General features: G+C 41.4%; 9 protein-coding genes across 9 annotated transcripts; 7 read left to right on the top strand and 2 right to left on the bottom strand.

Annotated features, from left to right (window-relative positions):
• Positions 1-255: 255 nt before the first annotated feature.
• On the top strand, positions 256-4,354 carry EAE97_000107 (uncharacterized protein; the record flags this gene model as incomplete). Its single annotated transcript, XM_038870617.1, has 3 exons — positions 256-3,933; positions 3,995-4,168; positions 4,229-4,354. The coding sequence occupies 3 exons, from the start codon at positions 256-258 to the stop codon at positions 4,352-4,354; spliced, it is 3,978 nt and encodes a 1,325-aa protein (XP_038737978.1).
• Positions 4,355-5,117: 763 nt separating this feature from the next.
• Positions 5,118-7,196, top strand: EAE97_000106 (uncharacterized protein; the record flags this gene model as incomplete). Its single annotated transcript, XM_038870616.1, has 6 exons — positions 5,118-5,192; positions 5,244-5,359; positions 5,416-5,517; positions 5,573-5,750; positions 5,799-7,125; positions 7,180-7,196. The coding sequence occupies 6 exons, from the start codon at positions 5,118-5,120 to the stop codon at positions 7,194-7,196; spliced, it is 1,815 nt and encodes a 604-aa protein (XP_038737977.1).
• Positions 7,197-8,131: 935 nt separating this feature from the next.
• Positions 8,132-8,879, top strand: EAE97_000105 (uncharacterized protein; the record flags this gene model as incomplete). The annotated part of the gene is made up of 4 exons (XM_038870615.1): positions 8,132-8,218; positions 8,272-8,370; positions 8,487-8,529; positions 8,584-8,879. The coding sequence occupies 4 exons, from the start codon at positions 8,132-8,134 to the stop codon at positions 8,877-8,879; spliced, it is 525 nt and encodes a 174-aa protein (XP_038737976.1).
• Positions 8,880-8,981: 102 nt separating this feature from the next.
• EAE97_000104 (uncharacterized protein) lies at positions 8,982-9,615 on the top strand (the record flags this gene model as incomplete). The annotated part of the gene is made up of 2 exons (XM_038870614.1): positions 8,982-9,185; positions 9,234-9,615. 2 exons carry the CDS (start codon positions 8,982-8,984, stop codon positions 9,333-9,335), a joined length of 306 nt encoding a protein of 101 aa, XP_038737975.1. The 3' UTR covers positions 9,336-9,615.
• Positions 9,616-9,767: 152 nt separating this feature from the next.
• Positions 9,768-10,310, top strand: EAE97_000103 (uncharacterized protein; the record flags this gene model as incomplete). The annotated part of the gene is made up of 1 exon (XM_038870613.1): positions 9,768-10,310. One exon carries the CDS (start codon positions 9,768-9,770, stop codon positions 10,308-10,310), a length of 543 nt encoding a protein of 180 aa, XP_038737974.1.
• A 980-nt stretch (positions 10,311-11,290) lies between these two features.
• Positions 11,291-11,623, top strand: EAE97_000102 (uncharacterized protein; the record flags this gene model as incomplete). The annotated part of the gene is made up of 1 exon (XM_038870612.1): positions 11,291-11,623. The coding sequence occupies one exon, from the start codon at positions 11,291-11,293 to the stop codon at positions 11,621-11,623; it is 333 nt and encodes a 110-aa protein (XP_038737973.1).
• A 259-nt stretch (positions 11,624-11,882) lies between these two features.
• Positions 11,883-13,571, bottom strand: EAE97_000101 (uncharacterized protein; the record flags this gene model as incomplete). The annotated part of the gene is made up of 2 exons (XM_038870611.1): positions 11,883-13,306; positions 13,366-13,571. 2 exons carry the CDS (start codon positions 13,569-13,571, stop codon positions 13,249-13,251), a joined length of 264 nt encoding a protein of 87 aa, XP_038737972.1. The 3' UTR covers positions 11,883-13,248.
• An 866-nt stretch (positions 13,572-14,437) lies between these two features.
• EAE97_000100 (uncharacterized protein) lies at positions 14,438-18,550 on the bottom strand (the record flags this gene model as incomplete). Its single annotated transcript, XM_038870610.1, has 9 exons — positions 14,438-14,913; positions 14,956-15,584; positions 15,640-16,006; positions 16,060-16,610; positions 16,665-17,423; positions 17,475-17,607; positions 17,661-17,898; positions 17,958-17,995; positions 18,259-18,550. 9 exons carry the CDS (start codon positions 18,548-18,550, stop codon positions 14,438-14,440), a joined length of 3,483 nt encoding a protein of 1,160 aa, XP_038737971.1.
• Positions 18,551-20,874: 2,324 nt separating this feature from the next.
• EAE97_000099 (uncharacterized protein) lies at positions 20,875-23,716 on the top strand (the record flags this gene model as incomplete). The annotated part of the gene is made up of 8 exons (XM_038870609.1): positions 20,875-20,996; positions 21,058-21,140; positions 21,274-21,383; positions 21,431-21,533; positions 21,587-22,041; positions 22,248-22,430; positions 22,551-22,926; positions 23,454-23,716. 8 exons carry the CDS (start codon positions 20,875-20,877, stop codon positions 23,714-23,716), a joined length of 1,695 nt encoding a protein of 564 aa, XP_038737970.1.
• Positions 23,717-24,125: the final 409 nt, after the last annotated feature.

The following is a 24,125-nucleotide window of genomic DNA, read 5'->3' as shown; positions in this document are numbered from 1 at the left end:
AGCCTGGAAGCTGATACTGTGCAGCATCATAGCTCCCAAGCTGTGACGTACTTACATCATAGGCAAGCTATCCAAGCTCCTTTGCTTCCAAGTAAACCGGAAATTAGCAGTCTGATATTCCAATACAAGAAGAGCTCACGGGTTCTGTACGAAGCCTACTCTTTTTTTCTGTATGACCACTACTTTTGAATAAACAGTACAATACTATAAACACAAACATTACTACAATTTACAAAGATACCCAAACAACCGATAATGACAGACACCGAAGAATCCCCAAAGCAAACTTTGAAAACTCCCAAGAGCTCATCTAAGACACCAAAGACACCCACCAAGACACCTGCAAAATCACCTGCACCAAAGAGTGTTAAGAAGAACGTTCCAAAAGCTCCATCCACACCAGAGCCAGTACAAACCCGCTCAGAACCTCCCGATTCTCCAGAAAGAATGGCTCCATCAGCCATCTCAGACAATGAGGATCACCTCACCAATGGAGAGCAAGAGGAGTACGAGGAAGATGATGAAGGAACCGAGGAGAATGGTGTTGCCGAGGGAGAAGAGGAAGGAAGAGAAGAAGATGATGAGGAAGCCCCAGTAGAAGAAGAGGAAGAACTCACTGAGCGCGATCCAAATGAAGATTCCCGCAATGTCGGAGAGGCCACAGACAAGGCTTCTCAGGCTTCCCATGCTTCAGACGAGAAGGAAGTTGATGGTGTTGTCGATGGTGTCCAAGAAAAGGCCACCGAGGCAGGTGAAGATGTGAAGGGTAAGGCTTCTGAGACTGGCAAAGACGCCAAAGAAACTACCGAATCCAAGCCTGGAGATGCTAAGGAAACCACCGAGTCTAAAGCCGGAGATGCTAAGGAAACCGCTGAGTCCAAGGCTGGAGATGCTAAGGAAGCCACCGAGTCCAAGGCTGGAGATGTCAAGGACACTCTCGAATCCAAAGCTGGCGACGTAAAGGAAACTGCTGAGGACACTGGCAAGGAGGCCGGTGAAAGCGCAGAAGATACTGAAGCTGCTGGAAAGGTCAATGAGAAGGGTGAAGTCATCGACGACGATGGAAACGTCATTGGCAAAGTCAACGAAACCGATATTGATGCATCCAAACTCAAGGACAGCATTGTCAATGAGGAAGGAGATGTCTTGGACAAGGAAGGCCAGATCATCGGATCCGCAGACCCAATCGAGGATGCCGAAGACGCTCTCGGAGAGGTTGCCGATGGTGCCAAGTCACCAGCTGACAGCGCAAAATCTGGTCTTGAAGGAGAGAAGGCAAATCTTCAAGATGCCGCTGACGGTGCCAAGGAACAAGTTAACGACACTAAATCCAAAGCTGAAGATGCTGTCTCGAAGCCAGATGCCGATCCAGTCGAAGAGCCAATCATCCCACAATCTAAACTCAAGGGTCCATTCGAGATCCAAGAGTCTGGTGAGATTCTCGATGCCGACAAAAAGGCAATTGGAAAACTCCAAGATGATGTCGATCTCAAGTCTTTGGTCGGCAAGCAAGGTGTCAATGTCGATGATGAGGGCAACCTTGTTGGAGAGAATGGCACCATCATTGGAAAGGTTGATTTACTTCCAGTTGATCAACTCCCCATTCCAGAAAGCGTTAGAGAGCGAATCATGAACGTTGGTGTCGCAGAAGGCGCTAGCCAGCTCGGAAGCAAGCTTGGCTCCAAGGTCGAAGGCTCCAAAGCTGACCTTGGTTCCAAGGCCGATCTTGATTCCAAGGCTGATCTCGGATCCCAGGTCCCAGAAGGCGAAGAAGCCAAGGAGGGCGTGGAGGGCGCCAAGGAAGGTGTTGAAGGCGCTGTCGAAGAAGGAAAGGAAGGTCTCAAGGGAGCGACTGACGAGGCTAAGGCCGATGTCGAAGGTGCTACTGATGAGACCAAGGAGGGCGTGGAGGGCGCCAAGGAAGATGCTGAAGGCACCGTCGAGGAAGGAAAGGAGGGTCTCGAGGCAACTGATGAGGCCAAGGCGGAGGCCGAAGGCGCTACTGATGAGGCCAAAGATGCTGCTGAGGACGTTCAAGAGGAAGCTGAATCGGACATCCCACCTGTCTCCATTCTCGAGGGTCTGAAGGTCAACAAGTCCGGAAAGATTGTCGATAGAGATGGAAACCCAGTTGGTCAACTTGTTGAAGGTGATGCCAAGAAACTTGCCGGCAAGAAGTGCGACAAGGAGGGAAAGATCTACAACGATACCGGAAAGGTTATTGGCCGTGCCGAACCTCTCCCAGAGAGGGAAGAGAATGGATCAGCACCATTTGAAGACTTCCCTGGTGCGATTGTTGAGAAATCTGGCAAGATCGTTTACGAGGGTCAAGTCATTGGTCAAGTCGTCGAAGGTGATGTCAAGAAGATGATTGGCAAGACTGTCGATGAGGATGGTGACATCCTTGACAAGAATGGCAACGTCATTGGAAAGGCAGAGCGAACTGAAGAAGAGCCAGAGCCAGAGCCAGAAGGACCAGATTACTCTGTCCTTTTTGACAAGAAGGTAAACAAGCTCGGAAACGTCACTGATGATTCCGGTCGTGTTGTTGGTCGCATCATTCAAGGTGCTTTGAAGAACATGATCGGTCGCCGATGTGACAAGGACGGTGCTATCTGGGGTGACAGCGGAAAGAAGATTGGTCAAGCTGAGCCAATCCCAGAAGCAGAGAAGGAAGAACTGAAAGAGCCAGCACCATTTGAGGATTTCCCAGATGCCACTGTTGAGTCCAATGGCGATGTTGTTCATAACGGCGAAGTTATTGGCAAGGTCATTGAAGGTGATGCGAAGAAACTCAAGGGCAAGAAGGTCGATGCAGATGGAGACATTTTGTCTGCTAGCGGCAACGTTCTTGGTAAGGCTGAAAGATGGGAAGCCCCTGAAGCCGAACCAGAGCCAGAAGTCGACAACTCTTCCTTGGCTGGAAAGCGTGTCAACAAAGCCGGTAACGTCGTCAACAAATCTGGCGAAATCTACGGTCGCGTTGTTGAAGGTGATATCAAGCAACTCGCTGGTAAAATGTGCGATAAGCAAGGTTTTGTCAGAAACGAGGGAGGAGATATCATTGGAAAGTGCGAGGTCGTTCCAGAGGGTGACCGTGAAGGTTTGAAGGAAGGTCCTTTCACAGACTTCGACGGTTGCACTGTCAACAAGGAAGGTAAAGTTGTTACCTCATCTGGTGAAGTCGTCGGTCGATTGGTATCTGGTGATGCCAACGTTCTCTTCGGTCGCGCTGTTGATGATGATGGCGAGATTGTTGACAAGAACGGTAACGTTCTTGGTAGAGCTGAGAGATGGAAAGAGGAGGAAGTCCAAAAGGATGTCAGCCCAATGGCTGGCCGCAAGGTTAACAAGGAGGGTAATGTTGTTGATGAGAACGGTGATATCATTGGTAAATTGACAACTGGTGATCTCAAGCTCTGTGCAGGCAAGAAGATTGATGATGACGGAGACGTTGTCGATCAAAAGGGTAACTCACTCGGACACGTGACTCTTCTCGAGGATATCGTCGAAGATGAACCCGAGCCAGAACCAGAGGCAGAGCCAGAACCAGAGGTAGAAGAACCTGAAGCCGAGCCAGAAGAGACTGAAGAAGAGAGGAAGAAGAGAGAGGAAGCCGAACTCGATGAAAAGATTTGTGGTCAGATGACCTACTGCGTTGAAGATGCTCTTGGCAAGATCAAGCCAGTTCTGAAACAGATCATTTCACACATCGACAAAGCCGAGCGTACACCAAAGGACGAGCTTGATGAAGAGGACCTTGTCAACAAGGTCAAGCCATTGATCGAAGAAGGTGGTCGTATTCTTTCTGAGGCTAATTCCTCCATCCGTGCTCTTGACCCTGGTGGAAGACTTGCTTCTCAAGCCAAGGCTAAGACAGCAGCTCATGAAGCAACCCCAGCAGAATATCATCTTGCTGATTGTCTCAAAGAGGTATGTTTTCTCCATATGTGATACGCTTATTACACGAACGTCTACTAATCATTATTTATAGCTTACCGGCACTGTCAGTGAGACCATCGAGAATGCCAAGAGAAAGATCGAAGGCATGCCACACGCCAAGAAAGAAATCAACCCTCTATGGAACCTCCTTTCGGAGCCACTTGCTCAAATTCTCGCCGCTGTTGGCTTGCTTTTGAGTGGTGTTCTCGGATTAGTTGGTAAATTGGTAAGTTATCACGTGAACTCATTTCCCCCTTTCCTGAACAAATGCTAACAACTTTTACAGTTGAGCGGACTTGGTCTTGGAGGCTTGCTTGACAACCTTCTCGGAGGTCTTGGTCTTAAGGGACTGTTGAACGGCCTAGGACTTGGAATGGTGGTTGATTCCATCACTGGCAAGAAGAAGAAATAAATGGTTTGACGAATTTTACGAGCGGGTTTGCTTTACAAATTACTTCAAAAGGTACATGTATTTTATAGCGGTCTTGGATATTGGGAATATCGGTCTATAATTTCTTTTATCCTTAATGTTTAGCGGACTTTTTGGTTCTTCCTGTATTTTAGCAAAAATTTACAATGATGTTCACAAAGCTTGAGGTGTTTGAGATGGATTTGTTGTGAGATTTCTTCGATCTATTTTCAAGTCAGTAATAATGATAAATATAAAACCTTGGTAATCCCGATTTCGAATTTGAATTGAAATGTTGGCAACTCCTAAATGGTTTGCAATGGGCTGATTTGCAATTCACGTCGCCTTCGTGTTTTCCGTGTTCGCCAAGATGGTAAAATCACGTGCATTGGCAATAATATCGCCTTCCTTTATTGTCCATACCTTCGTTCTCACCCCGCGTCTATCGATGAAAATCCCATGACCGTCAAAGTGAGGACAGCGATATCCCTTGTATATCGAGCTGAAAATGACGTATATGGCGGTAAGGATAGATAAAACTCTATGAGATCATCCTTGAACAAATGCATGTGAATGTGAAAGTTTAAAACCCTGAATTGGTGGTTTGCGGTTTCCATGATTTCTAGTGGCTTTCTCACACTAACAACCTCACAGCCATCTATGAAGCAAGATGATCATATCCATATTAATACTTGGTACCCCATACTGTCGTGGCTGATTACTTTCTTCATGAAATTTTATTAGTAGTTCATCGTACGACTTCACAATGAAGCGAACACTACTCCTATGTTTTATCCATGGGTTCAAGGGTAATGGAGAGACCTTTTATACGTTCCCTCAGGTAAGCCAAAACAATCCGTAGTTTGGATAAAGGTATTGACCCTCGAGATAGAACCTTCAGAAAAGTGTAGCAGACAAGCTACCAGATGATGATGTTGAACTTCTTATATATCCAAAATATGAGACGAGAGGTGACCTGCTGGACAGTACTGATCGATTTCTTGAATGGTATGTGACAATAACTAGAGCATCTGGACTTTGTTTTAACCAACTCGATTTCTTAGGCTGAAAGCAAAAGTTATGGAAGTTCGGAAAGAGAAGACCGAAGCTCCATGGCCACCAAATGATAGATCTGTAGGAGTCATCTTGGTTGCACATTCAATGGGGTAAGAACCAGTTCTATCACTATAGTCCTGTATTTGGTACTGATAATCTATTCAGAGGGTTTGTAGCATCCGATGCACTATTCTCCATTCTTAATGATCATCATGATAAGGAGGATGAGGACTCCAATCATGTCATATTCCCTCTTATCCAAGGAATTCTCGCTTTCGATACCCCTTACAATGGTCTCGCTCGTTCTATGTTTGTCTATGGTGCCTTTTCACAATATAATAAAGTTAGAGCTGAATCTTTTCCGATTTGATACGTACTAACTTTGACGCAGGTTAGCAACATCTGGAATGTAATGTCAGCGGCATCAGCTGGCCTTATCAGTGCTAGATCTTTGGGAACCATGACTGCAAAACAAGCTGCTAGACAAGCGGGGAGCTCTTTGACAGCTACCACCAGAACCGCAAGTCCGGGATGGAAGATCTGGGAGGGAATCGCAGTAAAGTCCGGTGTTGTAGGAGCAATTGCGGCCGGCGGTGTAGCGGCGTACAGAAATCGCGAGACGATCATCTCAGGCGTCAAGAATTTGAACAAGAACTCTCTCAAGGATGGAGCGGAGCAAGGTTACGATGCATTGGGACAGGGGCTCGCATACATCAATCGAGATAGTGTCGGTCAATCTTTTGCATGGTTGTCAAGCCATCTTAAGTTTGTAGGTGCTTTGATGAGACAAAAAGAGATGGTCCAGCGACTCGAAAGACTGTCCAAGATTGAAGGAGTTGGAATCAGAAATTGCTATACTTCATTAGGGGAAAACGGATATTGGACAGGTGGATATTTTGTTCCGGAGAGAACTTTCTCTGCAATACCTGCATCAGGACAAAAGTCTCACGATCTTTTTATTCGAACTGTTAATGGGGCAGTCGAGGATGAAGTTCAAGCTCATATGAGTATGTTCAAACCCCAAACCAACGATAATTATGATGCAATCTCGCAACAAGCAAGAGATCTAGTCGTTGAATGGTTTCAAGCCGACAAAAAACTCGTGGATATTCCTCCACCGCCAGAGCCTTCTCCAGATGCTACACAGGCGAAAGATGCTAAAGATGTGCAGACAGACGAAAGTGAGATGACAACGGCTACAGACTCTGAGTCGATCCCGAACTTAGACATGGACGGAGTCGACGACTCACCACTTGATATTGTGGCCGCAGCTGCCGCGATTCCACTGCCAGATATCCAAGAAAATGATCTTGATAAAAAGCAGCGAGAATCGTATCTTCAAAGTCTTTACCGGATTTCTCAGAGGGCAGGATCCGGTGTATCTGGATACGCATCTGCTGCAGGATCTGGTCTCACTGGCGCAGCTTCAACAGGCTTAAAGGCCGGAGCAGCTATTCCCACTTACGCATCCAAAGGTGTTAGCTCTTTCTGGAGCTCAAACAAGGCCAAGAAGACAGAGGCTGATGGACCCGTGGAGGAGGAAGAACCAAGTGAATCTGTAACTATTGATGCCGATGATGACGTGAGAACAGAAAATAAGAAGGGATCTGTATGGTCATTTGGTTCGTTGTTTTCCTCGAAGAAGAAAGGAGAAGAGGCTGAGGAGGCTGTTGATGAGAATGATGGTAGAATGGATGAGTCGAAAGTGGATAATCATAGTGAGTTTAGTCGATTAATCACGACATGGTCAATAATCCCCTAACTTTTCTTAGGGACTCAACTGAACTGATTGATTTTGGTTTCTCAATGTTTGGAATTACGAGTATACGATTATGTAGCATTGATTTCTTGTAATGATATCTTATAATTTGGCAATTCATCATTAGTTCCGTTACGCCCAATTGAAAAAGGGGCCTTTCGACGGTGTCATTGACCCTCTAATCATTATGTTAGTGAGTATTAGAGTTGATGCAAGGTTGGGTTTAATAAGGTTGCCATGGTGGGAATCCACAGAGTATGCTTTACATAGTGTGGGATCTTATCTTATCTTATCTTATCGACATCTTCATTAGCTCAATATAATACTTGCATTTAAGATTGTCTCGGACCTCGGATATACTTTGCTCATAGAGTGCTCCCTCTCTTGGAATTAACTTGACATTCAATCACGAAATGAAGATTTTCATGCTGTTTGCCATTTCATTCTTCAGCTACCTACTCTCCCTTAAAGCCATTCGACGAAGGGCATGATAGATGATGATTAGCAATAACATCATTTACTCGCTACATTTGCAAGGTTGCAATTGGTAAGGCACACAAACGTCGCTCGCTATGCAAATCGGAGGCGTTTGGATTGTCCACATCTCCACACGGTTATGGAGTCACTAATTAATGAGACGGCAGTGAAGAGTAATCGAATACTAATCGAAGATTTGATGGGCTTCACTGGTCAGTAGAACTCTTATTCCACTACCTTGCCTCGGTCGAGACGCGTGCGCTCAATTGGGCTCGTCGCGCATTGCATATATCATTGGTGCATCTACAAATCGAACTGTTTGGCATATTCAACCTATTTCCCACAAGACAGTTCAGCTGGATATTGGTTCCTGGATAGAATAGCAAGATGTTCATCTCATTCCTTTTCTAACTACCCTTCTCAATTCTCCTCTGCATTTTGAGTCGACGGGCAGCTTGTCACATTGAACCCCAAGCTTAACAGTCGTGATGGATTTGCTTAAAGTGCTACCCATAGGAACAGTTTATTGTGCATCTTCGGAATGGAACAATTTGTCAAATGTTGCGGAATCAATTGTGAGTGTTCATTTCATACAACATAAATCCATGATGCTGATTTGAGGTAATAGCATCTCAAGGATGGCAACAGAGATACTTTTCGCGATGATTGCCATTCTGGGCATTACGATGGAGTGTTAGTAATAATAAGATGTGAAGATGCTTACAAAGTACGTGAGCTTGCATTTCAGTCGACATGGGCTTACAGAAATAGTACACTCGTCGTTTTGACACCGATCTTATTTAATATTTGCCAAAATTGGTCAGATTAATATGTGCTCCTCAGGCTGGCTACGATCAACTTGATATCAATGCCTGCACTATTAAAAGTAGAAAAGGTAGTAAAGTGGATTCTTCGAGCGAGTTTTGACGTATTTTTACAGGTATCGCCGTCTCAAACTCCCCAGCGAATATTGGTAATGCAACAGCTGATGCTACTATGTACCTCTTGCTTGATTCTCTACGCCGATCATGGATTTCTTCTTTGTCCATTAGAAATGGTAAATGGCGTGGGCATGCTGGGCTAGGACATGATCCGGAAGGCAAAGTTCTGGGGATACTCGGCATGGGCAATATTGGTAGTGTAGTAGCCAAACGTGCCGCAGCGTTTGACATGCATATTCAATATTACAACCAAAATCCTCTTCCCGTGGAAAGGACACCTCCAGGCACCAAATAAGTTTCCTTTCAAGACCTTCTCCGGACAAGCGATATCATTTCAGTACACCTTCCACTGTCGGATGACACTAGGTACACGCTCGGCTCCAACGAATTTGCACAAATGAAGGACGGAGTCATTCTGATTAATACTTCGCGTGGGCCTATAATTGATAAGCAAGCTTTGATCGACGCCCTCGAGTCTGGTAAACTATACATCGCTGGTCTGGGTGTTTTTGAGAATGAGCCTCAAGTACATCCCAAGCTACTAGCAAATGAGAATGCTGTCCTGACTACGCACATGGCTACTGGCACTGTCGAAACAATTGTAAGGCACCATTACTTTCAATTCCCTTCTTCAACTAACGAAAACTAGCACAAATCAGAAGCCCTTGCTATGTCTATTGTTCGGCACGCACTTCAGCATGGAAATTTATTGACCCAAGTCCGTGAACAACGAGCTGAACAAACCCCTTGAGTCTGTGAAAATATTTGGTGGCTTGCAGCTGATTGCCGTATGAGAAAAGCTTGAATATCGGCACAGCTATTAATTATTAGTGGTTTCTTCGTATTTTTTGCAAGGTAAAAACAAACAAGGTAGTCGAATGAAGAAATGACTTCCAACAAAAGTGCATGATACGAGGCTCTGTGCAGTTTGTAAGACCATAATTATTCAGGCTGAATTGACGCACCTGCAAAAGAACCAATTTCTCTGACAAATGGTAACCACCTATGGTAGTATTCAATGTTGCTTATTCTAGATCCTAGGGTCATCGCGAAATCTTCGGTACAAGGCCATAAATCTTCATAAATAAATTACGATTCCTCATTTTCAAAGATATCTCTATTTTCGATTTATAGGCCCAATTCGATTCAAATTCTCGAAGACCACGGCCGCAAAACAGCAAAGATGGCTCGCCTAACTCCATCTTTCTTCCTCATGATCGCATCTCTCGCGATCGCTTCCCCACTCAATCCCGCTGTGGGAATCATCGCCCGGACTGCAGCACCCCAGGACGATACACCAACCACAACCATTACAGCCACCACAACTGATTTACCCAGCACCACTGATGTCCCTACTACCACTGTTTTACCCACTACAACTAGTATCTCTACAATTACCACCACTTCCTCCGCCGCAATCGCCACCAAAACTATCGACGGCTGTAATGTCCAAGGTACAGCAGACACAGCACTTGCCGCACGATATTTCGGATCAGGTTATTACGCCGGCATTCTGAAATGTCAATCTACTTGTCGTGGTGTAACAGCATGTGTATCATACTCATGGACGCCCTCGACCAGTAACTGCACTTTGTATAATTCATGGATGGATGACTTTAACACGGGTGATACTACGGGTTATGTGGTTTTGAGTGATGATAGTGGGACTTTCTTTTCGGATAAATATCCAAGTGACGGCAGCGATTTTTGTTACAAGGCCATTTAAAAAGGGATAGGCGGAATTTAAGGGAGTATTTCTTGGAGGTAGTAATTTGAGTGGATACTCTAAAGAATAAGGTCTTCGAGTCCCTCACATACTATAAAAAGAGGAATGGAATTGGCTTGATCATGATTAGATTCTTGTTAGAGATATCAAACATTGTCCGCAGACTCTAAATCTTCTAGTTCCATCACGAGTCATTCAGAAGAGCCTCATCGCAATTTGCTTTGTTCTTTTCTCCTATTACTTCGTATCATTCAATTTTCTTTGGCGGATTTGTAGAAAATGTACGACATATCACGTGAAACTCACGTTTTTTCTACTTTGGCTTCGACCAATCGTTCACCAGACTAGCTGTAAGCAAGGCTTGCAACAAGAATTCATCACATAGGTCGCTAAAAGCAAGTTCCCTATGATAATATGTGTGGCTGTGACCTCGGGTCAACCTTCCTTGCCCCATTTGCGACCCTCTTCATCACGATCTTATGCATAATCTAGATCCCGTACCCATTCTTTCCATCAATTACGTCAATCTCAGTCCCTCCCTATCATCAGACTACCCCACCATTGATGTCTGACAAGTGTTACTCATGACATGCTTTCTGGAAGACCGTTGGTTGGACCCTCCAACATCCCAGTCATTTTTAATATCCGATCTACGTCAGGGTCCAGCATGGATCTTAGCCTTGATTTTTGGAAAAATCAGGAAAATCCTGAAATTACCATCGACCCAAGATCGAGAAGATGATGGAAGTGATCCACCATGTGTGGCGTCAATATGCATATGCCAACACGGGGCTTAGACGAGAATAGTTGAGCTGGAGAACTATATATCTGGGGACTTTCTGCCGGGTAATTTCTCCTTCTCAACATCAACAAATAAATCATCTGCAAATTTACATACGATTTCTAAATCACAAATCAAACTCAAACACTAAGTCCCTCCTCCAAATCAAAACAAACCCAACCCCTCAAATCAAATAATCATGTCTCAAGGTGGGGGACTCCTCGGCGGACTCGTCGGCGCACTCGATAACACTCTCACAGGCGGCGCCCAAGCCAATGGACAAGGTGGCCTTCTCGGCGGAGTCGGTGGTGCCCTCGGCAAGACAACTGAAGGACTCGGAAACACATTGAACACTACTGTTCGCGGTGTTGGTGATGTAGCTGGTGGTGCTACCAACACTGTTGGCAATGTTGCTGGCGGAGCTACCGGAGCTTTGGGTGGTGTCCTTGGAGGTGTTGGAGGTGCCACTGGAGGAAGCGGTGGAAGTGGTGGTCAACAATTGAACGCTTGGGGAGAGCCCATCAAGAAGTAAAGTGTTGGCCAACATGGCGCAACGCATTGCTTGGGATATGAGATCATGAATTGAAATGGATTAGATGGGAATACTTTGTACAAGAGTGGAACTGGAGCGAGGATCGTTTGTTTTTCCAACACAAATTTGGTTGGACGTTGACCTGAGAATGGCTTTTTGATGCTTTTAAACTGTAGATTACGACACTTGTAGTCACAGTACTATTTTATGATAATGGAATTCAATACTTGTTTCAGCATATCATAACTTTCTAGCTCATTATTGTTGTATCCTATTTGTTCAAGTGATCGATTGGAAGTCGCTATATCATTCCAAGAGCTAAGGACGAGTTTGACTATACAAATCCGTGCTGAGCCTACTGAATAATTTTTTTTATTTTTAAGCGGAAGTCGGACTCTTTTTTGAATGTCAAACTATATATTCTCTCGACGCAGCTTTTTCTCAACGAATCCAGTACATTTATCGGGAGAAAGAAGATGGATCTTTAAAAGATGATGCTCCATCATTCAACTCTTGTAATAACATGCTGAACAGCAGTAGTTTGCACACTATCAGTCAGCCCATATGAAAGACGACTCGCATAAAGTGCGGACGAGGACAAGGAGACACAATAAGTTTATCAAAAAGCTTTCCAATTTTGACAAAGTTACCTTCAAACATATCGCTATATACCTAGGTAGCTATAGATTAAGAGCGGCCAAATTGTTATTACAAGGCCAATTCAATGAATAGTTGATCTGTAATCTGATCTAGTAGGAAAAGGGGGATGATAGCTTTGTTTTCGGCTATTGTCTTAACTTTTCCTATGTGGTAAATCAGATATATATTCAATAGCCTTACTTCTTATTACAAACATATATCAAATGTAGTTTTTGGTGATATGAAGAACGACTTCAATTCTAAAGAGATTTGTTTTCATGCCCAAAATCTTCTCTTTCTATTTGGATTTTAAAATGAACACATACACTATGTTTGAAAAATCTGACCTCAGGCTACGCAATCGTGTATCTAAAAGCACAACAAGTTAACCTCATGCCCCCCGAGCTTCACGGCAATAGTCGGGTACCTTATCAGTATGATCTGACTCAGCGGAGAGCTGAGGAATGCTTTCGTTGGTCGCAATGGTTGAATCAACGGATAGCCGCACCATGGTCTCATTCCCTAGCAGCCCGGTATCATTCATATTCGCTTTTTGAATTTACAAGAATTCTAAATGGAAAATCTCATACCATAAGGCCCAACACTTATAGAGTTGTTGATAGGTCAAGAAGATCATTTTTGGCGTATAATGCTGATCCAAAAAAGGTTGGTCCGAAATTGGGGTGCCTCAACTTAGAACCGAGTGTCATTATACCTGCGGAATTATACTACAGCCGTTCAAGACTTTTTCCTTGCCGCTACAGGCGTTAAGAGCACGATTGAATGAAGTGGCACAGTCTACAGTTTTCATGCTTTATTTGCGTTTCTCTCATGAGGTGGATACAAGTGGGAGTAACAGGGGGACATGTTTTATAGAACAACTAGTAACTCCTTCCCAAACCTACAATTGAAGTTACCTCTCCAATATCACTCCACAATCACATGCCTTCTCAGCCTATCGCACAAGGCCACTTCTTCATATCTCGTCAATTTGTCTTCTCGTCTTGCGCTTCTACTGACGGGCGATGTTGTGGCGTATTTGGTCTAATTATCCAAATATTGTTAAATATCAAATCTCTGTAAACGGAGAACGAAAAGCTTACTGTCTATAGACGTAGTAGCAGAGGTTTGAGCTGAAGCATACTTGGGACCAAAATAAGGCATCTTTATCTAATTTGTCCAAATTTATGAATTTTTGCATTAGGATTGACAAAAAAAGGGCAGGCGCAATGATGTATGGCAGTGACTGCCCAAGTTTGACGAATCGGGTTGCAAAATTAAATTCTCTGTTATCTTTTAGGTTTGACATACGTGTGGATGTTCGATTCTGAAGCGGATCGAGGAAAAGTAAGGACTCATGGCATCTTGAAAAAATATGTGAATCGGATAGTTTGATTGATTGAGTATTTAAAGATACTTGCGAAGATGCAATATTTACATATAGCTCAGGTCTGCTTGGATGACAGGCTATACAGATGGGCTATCATCGGCGAATCTATACGAGAATTGCTCCGCTTGGGACCAGAGTCACCAACTGTTGGAGGAAACTCTTCGAACGTGGGACAAAAGAACTACTGTTTGAGTTGCGAAATTCCCAATTTGGGATAAATCTGCTTGATGCGGCTCAAAGCACATAGATTGCAGGACACAAGGTCTTAGGACTTATAAACTCGAGAAGCCGAGATTAAGCTAAGCTTTGTGAGGGTGAGGCTTCCTCGTTCGAGTTAAGATCTAACTCTACTAAATGGATTAATTGATATGGTGGATAACAATTTGTGCCCGGAAAACCATTTTTGTATATGCGAAGGGGTTTTAAGGGGTGACTTCTAGCCGTTTTGCGGGAGGATAAATGGTGGGTTGAAACTTGGAGAGTAAGATGCATTTTAGGTTCGCTTTCAACGGGACGGCCTTTGTGGGCCGCAAAATGAATGAATCTACCACAGGAGGAGAACCTAGTCTTGACGAAAATGTGACAGGAGCGATATGTAGAACAGCAAAGTTCTCGAGTGAAGTATGTATTGGTTAAGTAATTTGCGAACAATATTTTGCCATCACCTAAGGGCCAGACCAGAAGTGGTGCTGTTGGGTGAAATATGGGAGGAGAATGGAATATCCCGCCAGATACACGTTGCAAAAAGTGGAAAATTGGGGTTTTGTCTTGCATCGTAGTGTCAATTATCTGAATTGAAACGCGAGGCGCATCTTTTCCCAGGTTTTTTTCCCAAGGTAGAGAGCTTCCAGTTTATGTGCATCTTCATTATCCACGATATCTTTATCACCTTGGCTGTCACCGCTTTCCGAACCACTATAAAGACTTTGCGAATAATGACTAGCTACAGACTCATCTGTATCTTCGGAATCTGTTTCCAAACGAGCACTTTTTAGAACGTATACGGGTGCTCCGGATAAGATCATTTCAATATCGGAATCTTTACCAATACCCCCCATTTGATCTTCGCTCTCCGATTCATTGAACTCATCCGAGAGATCGTCGTAACCTGGAACGTCTGGAATGTTGGAGCCGGAATCGTCACCATCATCAGATCTTTGATAATCGGAATCATCGAAACTCTTATTGATATCTTCAATATCGACTTGCTCGTTAGCCCAATGGTTCCATTGATCATCGTCGTCTAATTCATTCGAATCGCCTAATGTTGACCCTTCACTTCAGTCTGTCTCTGCTGAATTACAGTCAGAACTGATATCAGAAGCGTCCACTAGATCATCAAACTCTTCAATAGTGATTCTCTCATATTTTTGTCTATCAGTATCGACGTTATCTTCGATTACAAGTGACAGAACAGAACTGTTGCTTGACGAAGAGCTAGACCGACTTGATCGCGATTTTTCGGTAGTGGTAGTTGTGGAAGTTGAGGACTTATCCACATCTTGTTCCTGCCCTTTGGCTAGCTGTTGAATTATTTTCTGAGCTATACATTCTCCATAATCAAGCGTGAGATCGTCTGTTGATGTTACGTCAATAAGATCCTCCTGTGTCAAAATTTGTCTCGAGGCTATGGCGATATACGGTCCAGAGTTCGCAATGTCCTCGAAATATACTTCTTCCTCGAAGATTTTAATAGCTGTATATTCGTCATTTTGTTTAGCAAATAGCTGTGAACCAATTCGCAAAAATTGAAGATCCGGGGTCAGAGAAACTGGAATAGGGCACGCAAGCGCCATTTTGCTGACCGGATGATCATACAGACACCAGTTCATGCGAGATGCATTGAGTTTTTGTGATAATCTAAGCTTGGGACGACGGGTACCAAGTGTCCATTGTTGACAAGTAAATTCAAGATCTTCGGAGCCGCCTCCCCTAATACAAAGTCAACAACCCTGATCCAAACGAATAGAATGATATATATACTCACAGATTCTCTATCTTCAATACCACTATATTTTGACCCGTGAGATCAATCCCATCATAGTATCGAGATGGTGTTTCTAGATCCGGCTCTTCATTCGTAGTCTGAAATGTAAAGTTTTTGTAACGACTTTGACCATGCTGCAAGAAGTTCTTAGGACCCATAGAAGTCCAAAAGACCCGATCAACTTCACCAGGGTACCTGCCTCCCAGATTCGTAACTCTATCCAAAACATGATTCCATTCACCAACAAAGTCGCTGTACTTGATTTCCAGCTTCTTGTCACAATTACTAGAAAGCCAGGCTGGGAATACACGTTTTAAATGTGGCCCTGTCCAGGTTCTGTTGGATTCGAGCCAAAATTGGAATTGTCCTGCATACCATTAGACACATGAAGCATGACATCCCTAGTATCAGGGATCTTACCTCCAATGAACAAACTTTGAACCTGCAGGCATGTGAAGAACTGTGGCGAAGTGATGAAGCTCTGTACTCTCGAGCATATTTCAAGAGTATATGTAACTCCATCGAGATGCTTGTCCCAATACTTCGCAGCATAAGAGAGCAAATAGTGTTCCATTACGTCCTCGCCTGTATAATCCTCGAAGGTATCCTTGGATTGGATTAATAGCCGCTGGTAACGTGATTGCCAGAGATATTTCAGGCAAACATTGGCCATGACTTCCTCTGTAATCTCACATGCTAATGTCTCTGATTTACTCAGACATTGTGGATGTTTCACGAGAAACTGTCGAACAGAACCGTGAGTGAGAGTACATGTTGAGATTTTGCCATGTGCGGTATCAAGGTCCTCGATTTGGACCAGAGGCTCGCACAACTTCAAAGCCATGCTCCGAAATAATCTCTGTGACTTATCAACATTGTCACAATCGGACGCGTCGAGAATCGCAATAGATTCGCATAGCTCGTCCAGTCGTAGCGGCCGTCGTGCATAGACAATACATGCTAGTATTTTGCTAAGGATCATACTTTAGTGTGATTTTTCTTTTCGTGTATGTTGTGAGACTTACGAAACGAAAGATTTTTGTGATGCCTCGATTTTGTCTATTTTATTCTGGTAGTAGTTCTCATAGTCTTTGGGTAAGCCTTCTTGAACTTGACATTGCACAGCAGACAGCGTTACCGCACTAGAAACAGAGTCTAACATAAGTGATGCCCATAAGAAGCATCCATCCGCTTTCTTGCGAAGGTCCCGTAGTATCAGATTTTGATATCCCTCATCAAGATCTAGACTATCGAGCTTCAAGATTGATTTCGACAGATAAAGCTCAATATCAGCACTGTTTATGTCCTTAGTAACCTCGATGGCTGCATAGTCTTTCAGAAGCTTTCTAAGATCGATCCGATCCTGAATACTGCACCATAGCTTGAATTGATAGGATTTATCACGCGTGAGCTCGATGAAAAAAGTCAAAGCGTCCCACAAAGCTTCCCATCGAGGGCCAGAGTCGCATTCCTCATCCACACCATCGAGAAACAAATAAGATGGAGGGAGACGACTTAAACACATGCGAATAAAGGCTTTCACGTCTCCGATCATAAAAACCGTACTTGTTCGCTGTGTGAAAGCATGGATGTCTTCAGGCATGTCTTCGAGATGCGTCCATAAGCGATTGGCGAGCTGCTCGGCTATAGCGCAATAGACTTGAAGAGATGAGAATGTTTCATCAAATGAATTATACTGATGTAAGGAGCACAAAGATGAATTGATTTGAAATGTGCTTTGTGCGAAGGCGGTTAGAACTGATTTTCCTGCTCCGGGCACCGCCCTAACCCAAAGCACAGGACTCTTTGAATCTGGGTTTTTTCAATTTTTAAACTCATCATGAGAAAAGAGCCAGGAGCATGTATCAGGGCTTCGTTTCCTCAGATACTGTTCCTGACGGCGGAAATTGCTTTCATTAAGAGTTGAATGAGCTTGTAACCAATTTCTCACGTCTTTCTGACGCCCACCTGCATTCTCTGTTAGCCAATTGCACATTACATATTATGTGGTGCAAAAATACTTTTCCTTGCAATGGCTCTCAGCTTCATCTCCTCTAGTTGTTGCTCGATGAATGCACTTTGTTGGTCTCGAGCGATACCTGCCAAACGCCTCTCTTCTGCTGCATCCTCCCGCTCACCCTTTTGAACACGTTCTTGTACAACAGGAACTAATTGACTAACCCGATAAGCATTCTTTTCAATGTCCTTAACAATTGCATCTAGTTTTGAATACTGTATGAAGACAATGCTCTGCCCATTCTATTGGCAACTTTCAAATGTTAGTTAGAAGGCACATTGATTCACCATAAGATACGGACCGCATCGATGACATTCTTTGTCCACTCGAACCCAAAACCTGATCACATCAATATATGTCATCTGAAGTAGTTCTTGCATAGTCTTTGAGTCTCCAAATAATTACTCAAACTCCGTTAGCACGTTGAGCTGAAGAGTAATATCTTCGAGTTGGTTCTTGATATCATCATATAGATTGAGGTATCTTTTTTAGGTATCGATGACGACCTTCATGCAACCCCAAATGATTGCTGTCGGCATGGGATCCGCATTACCTAAAAGTATAAATTATGTGTTGGTAATTTCCGATGATGTTTGACTTACTCATAGTATCAACCACACCCGAATAATCAGCAAGAACTGTAATCACCGGCCTTAACACTTTTCTGATGTTCCGCGTTACTGCAGAATCTGTGGTCTCTTTTTCGAGCTGCTTTAAAGCGTTGTTGACATCTTGCTTGGAAGGAGGCTTTGGTGAACTTTGCAGGTCGGTGATCAATTGAGAGGTCTTGCTCTTCTTTCTCCTCCGCTTGATATACTCCTCAAGAGCACGAGTAAAAGGCGATGCATCATTCTTCACTTGAAGCTTGAAGGACACAGTTTTTTGCAGTGGCATCTTAGGTCCTGGAGGCATGGTGATTTCTTCCCACCTCTACTCACACCGTTTTCGTCTTGTAGAATTATGAAATATTGCGACACTGTGCAATCATGATCGAAATACATTGAAGGCTCGGGTATCTCTTCGACTTTGAGATATTTATCCTTGTGGCTCAGCTATGCAGGCAAAAACTTCACGATATGTAACGAATCAACGCGATAAATCAATACAGGGCATAGTGTTAGTGCTGACATACCAATCTTTTCGTGACCTTGTAAGATCCATTCGGGCTTCAATGCTGGGGTGGGTGTTCTTAAGAACCGGGTAGCTGAAGCTGCTAAGTGACGGCGACGACGATTTCTGCCATTGATCAGCACATATTAGCCGCAATAAAGCTGCAATCGATATCAATTTTAAGAATTAATTCGGTTCAATTATCACAGGAGAAATGGTATAAAAGATATTGCTGTGTCGTATCATTTTTGTTGAATGAGAAATGACCTCGAGGCGTGCTGGAGTTGGACCTTATCTCCGAAGACACACTATAGCTCTAACCCCACGTTAAATTTACAGCCCGATAACCGATATCCCTGTATCTTGCACAACCCTGTATCTTGCACAATTTGATTTATTAAACTAAAAATCGATATTAAATTCAAATATCATTATAATGATTTTAAAATTTGTATAATAGAATCTTATATTTATTAAAAGATAATATCAGGAATTTGAAAGATTTGAAATATTCAATTGAATATTAATCGATTTTGAATAATAATATTTTAAAATATTAATAATAAAATAAAAATCTATATTAAAGTGAATGTATATAATTGAAAAATAGTTTTCTATATTTATTATTATTATTATTATTAATCAAAAGTTTGAAATTTCGAAAAATATCAATAATCAAGTTTTATATTAAGTTTTAAATTTTTATATAGTTTTAAAAAAAAGAAAAATAATTTAAAAATACTTTTTAAAATATGATAAAATATTTATTTCGAGATTTTAGAAAAACAAAATTGATATTTTAATTCAATCTATAAAACTATATTTTTATATATTAGAAAATATATAATATAATAATAATAAATAATATTAAAATAATATATTATTTAGAAATTATAATTAATTATATTATAGAATAATATAAATAAGAAAGAATAATAATTAAAATAATTAATTTTTATATTTCAGTTGAAAAGTTTATTATATATCTTTTTTCAATCAAAAATATTGTAGTTCCTTTTCTAAAAGAATTTTATTTCTAAAAAATGTCTTTAAATTTTATAATATTTCTAAGAATTTTATAGTTTATATTCAATTTCAAATTCATTTTATAATATTTAATACTAATTATTAGTTTTAAATTTAAATTTAAATCAAGATTTTTTTTCAAAAAATATTTGAATAAAAATTCTTTATTATTGATTATATAATTTTAGTTTTTAAATATTAATATTTTTAAAATAAATAATTATATATATAAATATATAATAAAATATAGTATTTTATTATTTAATTATTAATATTAATCTATAAATAATATATTATATAATTAAATTATATTCAGAATATAATTAATACTTAAGTTATAAAAGATTTTTGTTTTAAAACAAATTATTTATTAAAACTCTTATTATATATTAATATAATTTCGAATTTTTGATATTAAAATTAGCTTTTTTTGATTCCTTATATTGAAAGATCTTCAAATTTATAGAATATATTCTAAAAACAAACTTTTATTATTTCTATTATTAAATAAATTAATATATAATAATTTTATATTAATAGTTTTGATATCGAGATTTCTATTCAATTATCAATTATAATTATGATTTTATCATTTTATATAAAAGAAATAATATTATAGTATTCTTATTTTTATTTTTAATAGAATTCAATGATTGGTTGATTATATATCATTTTTAGAATATTATTTTCAAAAGAAATAAAAGTGTGCAAGATGCAGGGTTGTGCAAGATGTAGGGATATCGGTTACCTGAGATATGATTAAATCGCCGCCAATGAACGATAAGCGACCAGCTTCATTCACGAACATCATCACCTCCTTCTTCACGGTGCATCACAACCATGTCGCTCTATTTTCCATTGGGCACATGGGATAATACTAATAGCCCCCATTATGCATGTCCGCATAAAGCGTAATCTCAATGTAATATCAAATCAAATCTAGAACAATTCCTCGTCCATCATCCTATCTCCGAATGCTCTTTTTGATTCTTAATTCCCCTCTTCTGTCATTCGTAGATCCCAGAGTGGACTTTGCTTTACGATAGACTCAACAATATAGACAAACTTACATAGGGTTAACTATGGCGCCTTCTACCAATTCAGCGAAAGCGGACGACCAAACTGAGCCTCCTTCAATCGGAATCAAAAGGGTAGAAACAGCTCAGGATAGCAAAGCGCAGAGGCTCTTGCGTGTAGATCAAATGTGAGTGCAGCTTGTAATCACTCACGATGGAAATTCAAAGCTGACGAGATATGCGTAATAGTTATAGCAGGTACGTCCTTCGATCTCCCTTCACTCGCCGACCAATACCAATGCAACCACAGAAAGGACCGGCAGACACACTTCGTTAGAACTGCAAAGGCTACTGTCAAACCAGATCGAATCGGAAAAACAGCATTGGTAGTAGGTCGTATCATATCAAGACAAGGCTAGTTGTAACCTACTCGGCGGATTAAGCAAATGTGTTAATGGATGTCAGGTATGCTCGCGGAAACAGAGGTAGATATCAAGTCGGTTCTACTGAAGGAAGTACTTCTCGAAATCTTTGATGGTGTCGAGGGACTCAGTCTAAATAAAACCCCTCCCATGGTTCGTGAATCTCAGTAGACTTCGGCACAAATGCTTATACGCAGCAGTGTTCGCCCGAAATACTTTTCCATGCCAAAGATGCCCTGACATCAAGAAAAGCAGATGAGAAAGAGAAAGACGATCCAAACCAAACTCTGATCAATGATATTGGTACAGCGCTGAGGTTCATAAACGAAGATTTTGGTGCTCAGATACAAAGTTAGAGTCGTTGCTTAATAATGGTGAAATCACATTTGACCTGCTATGGGCTTTGATGAAGCCAAAAGATTACGTGGTTTCTATACAGTTTAGGCTTACAGGCCAAAGTCAAGCTTTGAGTGTTGTCAGTGGGACCTATCATAAGCGACAGAATTCTACGAATTATTTCAAGCTTAACGGCCGCATGATCTCTCATGACGGAGAAGATTTTGGCTATGACTTCGTAGACACCGAGATAGATGAGTTTGATGGTGCAAGGAAAATAACTTCGTTAAAGGCATATCCCATTCAATATGATCCAAATTCAGATACCCTCCGTAAGAATTTGATCCAACGAGGACGCAAGTATTTGTCCTTGATTCGAGCTCTTCCTCAAGCTTTTTGTCAAGAGTATACTATGGATTTTGGCTTGGAAGATCATGAAACTTCGAACGGAAGAATTCAGGCTCAGAAAGCTAATGTATGTCACTACATTCTTTTACAAGATTTTTGATAGCCTGGACTGCAGTCCGGCAACAGAAGGCTATCAATTTGTACACTCAATCAAAAGCTTCAATCAGTTCAGTAGATTGAGAACAAGCATGCAAAGTTCGAGCTGCATTCCGGACGTTAAAAATAAAAACACTAGTCTTTCACAGTACAGCTTTCAGACTAACAAGTCTTTAGTTACGTGGTCGTGTCATGGCGGATCCCGAGGCATGGAAGTTCAATAATGGTTGGACGGATCTTGCTACACCAATAATTCTGGGAGAATATTCTATCACAGGTAAAGATCTAGATTTACATGATGACCAATTGTTGGTTTGCGCGAACTGGATCAACGGCTTTAGTTTAACCCATAAGTCTTGGGTCAGTTCTCTATCGACGGCTTGAAAGACATCGTCTGGAATGAAGACGCTTTTCAAAAGCTGGTAGTTGATGAGACTAGACGAATGTTGATTCATGGATTAGTGAGAGCTCACCGACAAGACGACGCTTCTTTTGATGAAATCATTGAAAACAAAGGGAAAGGTTGTTGGATTGCTCAGTGGTAGTCCTGGTGTTGGAAAAACATTAACTGCTGAGGCTGTTGCTGAGGTTACCTCTCGTCCCTTGTATCAAGTCAGCACTGGGGAGCTTGGAATTGATGCTGATAAGGTCGATAAACGTCTGGGTATGATACTAGAGATCACTACACGATGGGGTTGTGTTCTGCTTATCGACGAGGCGGAAATATTCCTTGCAACGCGTGGAAACGACCTTGCTCGCGATACTCTCGTGAGCATCTTCTTACGAAGGCTTGAATACTTCAGGGGTGTTTTAATCTTAACGACAAATCGGAAGTCAGAAATCGATCCAGCTCAGTGTAAGTAATAGTATACTACAATGAAACTATGGTGCGTATTAGCATATTGATATTGTAGCTAGTATGTATAAAAAGGAGGTTATACCACTCTCATATATATTCATATACCTAAAAAAAATACGAGTAATATATTGAAATACTAGAATTCATTATAAAACATACATTCCTATTCAAATTAGATTAGAAATAAGAAATTCCTATTTATATTAAATAATAAAATTCTATTCCTTATTTCGAATTAATATAAGATCCCTTATTTCTAGTTTAATTTGGATAGGAATATATATTTTATAATGGATTCTAGTATTTCAGTATATTACTAATAATATTGAATAACTAAATAATATTGAATACTTTTAGTAGTATTAAATTTTATATTATATACATATATATTTCAAAAAAATTCGATACGCACCACTAAACTAACCCGTATACGAAATACGGGAAATACTATTGTCTACACTGATCCAGCTTTCCAGAGTAAGTAACAATTTTAGCGGTAACGTATTTGGCTAACACTAGAATAGGCCGTATACACTTCTCTATCCACTATCCTGATCTAACAGAAAGTGGTCGTGTAACTGTTTGGACTAACTTTATCGACACCATCTCGAAGCAAACGGGAACTCCTAGCCTCGATTCAGCTGATATCGAAAAACTTGCTAGACTTGAGTTGAATGGACGGCAAATCAAGAATGCAGTCTCGTGTGCAGTATCACTCGCAAGAGAGGAAAAAGAGCCACTTTCCGTGAATCATATTGAGATGATCTTGAGTATCACAAATTTGTGAAAAGTTGGATTACTTGCGAAGATTATGACTGAAACTGAAGAATGATGGTTCAAGATATCTTCGGGTATCGATTGTTACAGTACAATTATTTGCACGATTTCAAATCCACCTGTGCAGCATGTTACCAAACAATGTCCAAATTTCTGATCTTACCATCATTTGTGATAGATAATCAAGAGAAAGACCTTTTTGGTGTGAAGTCCAAAATAACATTTGTTGCGTCAGTGCTAGCTTTGGGAAGTAGTTCCCACTTGGCCTTCCACTCATTAGTAGCACATTCATTATTAGAACACCTCTTCAACGATTAAGCTCCTCTCAGGAGTCATTCCATTTCCATGTCTTCACTTAACTTCGGCCCTAGTATTCTTCAAACCACCTGTTCATTCGTTTCACTTCTTCCGCCATGAGA

This window comes from Botrytis byssoidea (genome assembly GCF_014898295.1).
Source record: "Botrytis byssoidea strain MUCL 94 chromosome Unknown BBYS_001, whole genome shotgun sequence".
NCBI lineage: Eukaryota > Fungi > Ascomycota > Leotiomycetes > Helotiales > Sclerotiniaceae > Botrytis > Botrytis byssoidea.
This window is presented reverse-complemented; position numbering and strand designations above follow the sequence as displayed.